This window comes from Rhincodon typus, chromosome 19, assembly GCF_021869965.1.
Source record: "Rhincodon typus isolate 14 chromosome 19, sRhiTyp1.1, whole genome shotgun sequence".
Taxonomy (NCBI): domain Eukaryota; kingdom Metazoa; phylum Chordata; class Chondrichthyes; order Orectolobiformes; family Rhincodontidae; genus Rhincodon; species Rhincodon typus.
The window spans coordinates 10,966,079-10,972,388 of NC_063350.1; the positions used below are offsets into that span (position 1 = coordinate 10,966,079).

The window sequence follows — 6,310 nt, forward strand, 5'->3', positions numbered from 1 at the left end:
TGTTCCTTTGCTGTGTTCTGGTTGCTGGTTTCCAATGGCAGAAGGGATGATAACCAAAGGGCACAGAATTAAAGTGACTACTAAATGAACTGGAGGTCATACGAGAAAATACTTCTATTTCCTACAGCAAGGTGTTGTAATTGAGAATGCATGGCCTGAAAATTTGGCAGAAGCAGCTTCAAAAGGAATCCGGTTATGTGCCCACAAAAGGGAAAAAAAAACGTGTTTGGGAGAAAGAGAATTGAGAGTAGTTGGACAGTTCTTTCAAAGAGTTAGTAGAGGCATTATTGACTGAGCGGCCTCCTCCGTTTCTGTTACAATCTACAGAGCTGGTTGCTGCCTTTCCCAGACCTGCTCCTCTGTTCTCTTTACTTCAGTTTTGTGTTTAAGCTGCATTACTAGGCACACTTTGAGATTTCCACCCAGAGCTGTTACAGAGATGTGCGTGGATAAAGAAATGAGCATGGACTACTGGGCTTCTCGATGCATTGACGATACAATGTGAAGGGAGAGCTCAACTATTAAGAGGCACTGCTTTTCAAAGGAAGACCCCTTCCCTACCCATTTGGGTAGTTGCCCAAGATTCAGACAGCACTATGGGAAGATCATGTAGTTCTCCAGCGTCCTGATCAACGTTTCTGCCTTCTCCTGCACCAAAGACAGGCTGACTGGTCACTCATGCAATTTGCTGGAGTTCTGGAATCTTTCTATGCACAACATCAACTGTTACACTGATGACCACACATCAGGAGGAAATCATCTGCTGTGAAATGCTTTGGCCCATTGGGAGGGAATGGAAGACTGTACGAATGCACTGTCCTCGTTTTTTTGTTGATCCATTCATGGGATGTGGGCGACGCTTTCTGGACCAGCATTTATTGGCCATCCCCAGTTACCCTTGTGATTCCTGACATTCGTTTCAGTAAAACATTGAGGGAGGGAGGTAGGGAGGGGGAAATGGGGTAAGCAACCTTGCGCTATGCCTCTAAGGATGACACTGGGATATTTACGTGACAGCCGTTGCTCTTCCCATCCTCTGGAGGAAGAAAACCCTTTGGAATTCCTGTGAAAAACATCAAATTTTATTCCTCAGTATTTCATAAATAAAGTCCCTTTAGAACATAAGGTGTTCACATCAGGAGGAGTCTGCAAACACTTGACCTAATACCGCAAGTTTCCAGCTAAAATGCTGGTGGGGGCAGCTCAGCATTGGAATTCTTTTGTTATTTCTCCTCTTGTTTGTGTTCTTGCCACCATGGGTGGCCCGTATCTTCTGGTTGTACTGAGGAGTTTGATCTGAAGCACCGGCTGCATGCAGTCCCATCCTGGCATAATGCGTGGCCCGGAAGTCTTGCATGAGCCCCTCGACCTCCCACCTTTCCTCCTTGTGTTGGCTACAGCAGTGCAAGGCTGCAGGGTCGATGGGGTGTGCCTCTGTGTTGAACAGGTAGCCGCCAGCTCCGAGGATGCATTCACCGTAGGGCGTGGTGACGGTGCGGAAGGTGGAGCCATCGTTGTGCAGGAAGTTGTCGGGGTCGAACAGCAGGTAGAGGTACTTCACCGTTTCCGCCAGGAAAAACGATTCCATACGATTGTCCAGCTTGTGATCCCGCAAGTCCCGCACCTAAACGGCATGGAAACAGTCACAGCTGATCAGCGAATCCATCAGCAGGTGCTCAAACACTGACTTAATCTGATTTATTATTGTCACGTGTACTGAGATACAGTGAAAAGTATTGCTAACCAGACAAATCATAGAATAGAATCCCTACAGGGCCCATCGAGTCCACATGGCCCTCTGAACAGCATTCCACACAGACCTATTCCCCATATCCTATCCCTGTAACCCTGCAGTTCCCATGGTTAATCCACCTAACCTGCACAACTCTGGACTGTAGAAGGAAAGGCAGGGAGAACATACAAACTCCACACGGGCAGTAGGCCAAGGGTGGAATCGAACCCAGGTTCCTGGCACTGCGAGGGAGCAATGCTAGCTACTGTGCCACCCCCATACCTTACATGTACAAAAGGGGATTAGAACAGAATGCAGAATATAGTGTTACAGCTACAGAGAAGGTGCAGAGAAAGATCAACTCTAATATAGGAGATGGCTGTTCATAAACCTGATAACAGCAGGGAAGAAGCTGTTCTTGAATCTGTTGGTACGTGTTTTCAAACTTTTACATCTTCTGCCTGATGGAAGAGGGTGGAAGAGAGTATAACTGGGGTGGGAGGAGGCTTGGACTATGTTGGCTGCCTTCTCGAGTCAGCAGGAAGTGTAGACTGAATCCCACCACAATGACCACCGTGTAAATATACAGGATGGTGTCTAACACTGACCTATCGATGTGGAATGAAACAACAGAAATAGTTGTTTCTCCTACACAAAGTTGAGCAGTGATTTGATGGAGATATGAAACATATCAGAGTGTTAGGTGGGGCTTGACAGGGTAGATGAGAAGATGGGAGAATCCTGGACCAGAGGGTATAATCTCATTTTGCACATATAAGATGGAGATGAGGGGGAATTTTTTTTCCACTCAAAGAGTAGTGATGCTGTGCAGTTCTTTAATACAGATGGCAGTCGAGCCTGGGTTGTTCTGTGTATGCAAGGCCCAGATTTTTTTTAAATCAGGAAGGGAATCAAGGGTTATTGTGCAAAGGCAGTAAAGTGGAGTTCAGGATTATTAGATCAGCCATGATCTCCTTGAATGGTGGAGAAGAGGTAGGTTCTTCACACAGAGAGCGGTGGGCGTGGGGAATGCGCTGCCGGCAGTGGTAGTGGAGTCAGATACTTTAGAGACTTTTAAGCGACTCTTGGATAGGCACATGGAGGATAGTAAAATGTAGGGTATGCAGGGTAGATTGATATTAGTAGGATAATAGGTCAGCACGACATCGTGGGCCGAAGGGCCCGTACTGTTCTATGTTCTATGTAAGACTCGATTCTCTGAATGGCCTACTTCTGTTTCTCCATCTTATAGTCTTAGAAGTATTCAAAATCATTAGTGGTCTAAAGAGAGTGGACAAGGGGAAAATATTCTCATTGGTGGAAGAATCCACAATTAATGGGCACTGATGTAAGGTAACTATTAAAAGGCAAAATAAATGAAAATCTTTTGAATACAGCAAGTGGTTAGGTTCTGGAATGTACCGCCTGAGAGTACAGTGGAGGCAGGATTAATTGTGGCTTTCTGAAAGGAAGTCGCTAATTATCAGAAGAGAACAAATTAGCAGGGCTACAGGAAAAGGCAGGGGAATAGAACTAGCTGAGTTGCTCTTGCAAAAAGCTAGCATAGACATGACCAGTCAAATGGCCTCCTTCTGTTATGTAACCATTCTACAATTCTATGTAGAGCCCAACAAGCTGCAAAGTGTACCTATGTAGGCAATGCACTGTGCTATTATGGGCTCATTGTAGCCAACTCTGATCCTATGACTCCCCATCAATGTGGATTTGCTGCTGAAAGCAAACTGACTGGAATTAAGGATCTGACCGCGAGGAAAAGCAGCAAGTTTCCTGCATTTCCTCGTGACTACACCTGAAAAAGATATTACAATAATGCGCTCTGGGATGCTTGCAACCCACCCATGATAAATTGGTAACTCTCCTCCACACCATTATTCTCTCAATCCAGACTTGTATGTTGCAGTGGTGTTTATTGGAATAAACTCAGTGACGAGGCAGTGCGCTGAGAGTCATTGCTGAACGTTCACAGATCGGGCACTTACTGTAGCGAAACCACAATCCACACGGCTGATCTTCTCAATGGCCTCGATAACATCCCTGCCCATCTCCAGCAGAGTTGGATCTCCAGTTGCTCGATATAGATACATAGCACTCTCCACCAGCTCTGTAACAACAAACCAGCCCCTTTAAGGATGTGTGAGCTCCGAATGGCAAAAAGAAAATCCACTCCCTTTGGGAATGGCACCCACTGTACTGGAACAAAGATTGCAAACGAAATAGAGAAGCCAGTGGTTACATGAATTTATATACTTAATATTTTTAGTACAATGTTTGAATCTCCAAATTCTTGGATGAGACAAGGGGCTGGATTCACAGCCTCCAAACAAGGTTGAATTTATGTCAGATAACAAGGTGTAGAGCTGGATAAACACAGCAGGCCAAGCAGCATCAGAGGAGCAGGAAAGCTGACGTTTCGGGCCTAGACCTTCTTCAGAAATGGGGAAGGGTAAGGGGGTTCTGAAATAAATAGGGAGAGAGGGGGAGGCGGGTAGAAGATGGATAGGGGAGAAGATAGGTGGAGAGGAGACAGACAGTCAAAGAGGCGGGGATGGAGCCAGTAAAGGTGAGTGTAGGTGGGGAGTTAGGGAGGAGATAGGTCAGTCCAGGGAGGACGGACAAGTCAAGGGGGCGGGATGAGGCTAGTAGGTAGGAGATGGGGATGGGGCTTGAGGTGGGAGGAAGGGACAAGCTGGGCTGGTTTTGGGATGCAGTAGGGGGAGGGGAGATTTTGAAGCTTGTGAAGTCCACATTGATACCATGGGGCTGCAGTGTTCCCAAGTGGAATATGAGGTGCTGTTCCTGCAACCTTTGGGTCGCATCGTTGTGGCACTGCAGGAGGCCCAGGATGTACATGTCGTCTGAGGAATGGGAGGGGGAGTTGAAATGGTTTGTGACTGGGAGGTGCAGTTGTTTATTGCGAACCGAGCGTAGGTGTTCTGCAAAGCGGTCCCCAACCCTCCGCTTGGTTTCCCCGATGCAGAGGAGGCCACAACGGGAACAGCGGATACAGTATACCACATTAGCAGATGTGCAGGTGAAGATTTATGTCAGTTCCCTGGTCCCCACTCACCTCCCTGGTCCACTCCCACACACTGCATCCCTGGCCCCTTCTTACCTCTAGAGAGCCCTGACCATTCCCACCTCTCGGATTCCCCCAACTCCCATCTCCCAGGTGCCCAGACCACTCCTGCCTCCCGAGACACAAGACCCACCTCCACTTGCTGGTTCCCATCCACTTCCCGGGCAATTTTCAGAGAGGCAGGATTGGGTATCGACTGGGCTGACTGTGAACCCAAATGGAGGCTCCTGCCAGTTTTAATGCAGCAGATAGCAGCCATGGGCCACTCCGTAGAAGGGTTTCTCCCTCTGCTCACCCACATTTAGTAGCCTTGCTGCTGAATCTATTCGGAGAGTTTAAATAGTCAAAGGGGACACTTGCAGAAGCAGCATCTGTCTTACTGACCTTCCCCTGCAGCCTGTTGCTGCTCTTGAGCTTCAAGGCCTCTGACTGATCCTCTAGCATTTCTCCAACACAGGAGCAAGAGCAGGAGACAGCAAAGTTTCAAATATCATTTCAAGATGTGCCTCGAGCTGCCTGCTCTCAACGTTTAAAGATGAAAGTTAGTTTTACATTTTTTATACTTAGATGTCATCCTGACTAGGAAATATTGACAACTCTTCCCTCACTGTCACTGTCCGAAACCATGTCTCCAACAGCACTGAGGGGGCTGGGGCAGTTCAGCACCAGCTTCTCAAGGACAGTTAGGAATGGCAGTAAGTTCTGGCCTTGCCCAAATCCCATGCACAAGTGGTGAAAAAAATAACTTTCAACCTTATAAAGACTTCATGCAAAGTTCTCTCTCTACAGCCCAAGTTAGCTGATTCAAGCCAGACAGAGTGACACGGTTGCTCAGTGGTTAGCACTACTGCCTCACAGTGCCAAGGACATGGATTTGATTCCAGCCTTGGTCTGAGTGGAGCCTGCACATTCTCCCTGCGTCTCTTCCAGGCGCTCCCACAACCCAAAGATGTGTAGGTTAGGTGGAATGGCCATGCTAAGTTACCCATAGTGTCCAGGGATGTGCAGGCTACGTGGGTTACCTTGAGAATTACAGGGATAGGATGGGGGTGCTGGATCTGGGTGGGATGCTCTTCCAACGGGTATTGTGGACTTGAAAAGCTGAAATGACCTGCTTCCACTCTGTACGGATTCTAGGAATAGCTACTCATCCATTCAAATCAGAGATAGTAGATACTGCAGATGCTGGAGAATCCGAGATAACAAGGTGTGGAGCTGGATGAACACAGCAGGCCAAGCAGCATCAGAGGAGCAGGAAAAGCTGACATTTCGGCCCTAGACCCTTCTTCAGAAATGGGGGAGGGGAAGGGGGTTCTGAAATAAATAGGGAGAGAGTGGGAGGCGGATAGAAGATGGATAGAGGAGAGGATAGGTGGAGAGGAGACAGACAGGTCAAAGAGGCGGGGATGGAGCCAGTAAAGGTGTGTAGGTGGGGAGTAAGGGAGGAGATAGGTCAGTCCAGGGAGGACGGACAGGTCAAG

At 47.8% G+C, this 6,310-nt stretch overlaps 1 protein-coding gene across 1 annotated transcript in view; it reads right to left on the bottom strand.

The window, feature by feature from the left end:
* Positions 1 to 1,060: 1,060 nt before the first annotated feature.
* The window catches only part of LOC109910942 (ER degradation enhancer, mannosidase alpha-like 2), a 51,022-nt gene continuing 45,772 nt past the window's right edge, over positions 1,061 to 6,310 (bottom strand). The window contains exons 12-13 of the mRNA XM_048608535.1: positions 3,733 to 3,854; positions 1,061 to 1,624 (exon numbers count right to left, since the gene is read on the bottom strand). Of these exons, the coding sequence (XP_048464492.1) occupies positions 1,136 to 1,624; positions 3,733 to 3,854 (611 nt within the window). The 3' untranslated portion in view covers positions 1,061 to 1,135. The remainder of the gene's footprint in view (positions 1,625 to 3,732; positions 3,855 to 6,310) is intronic.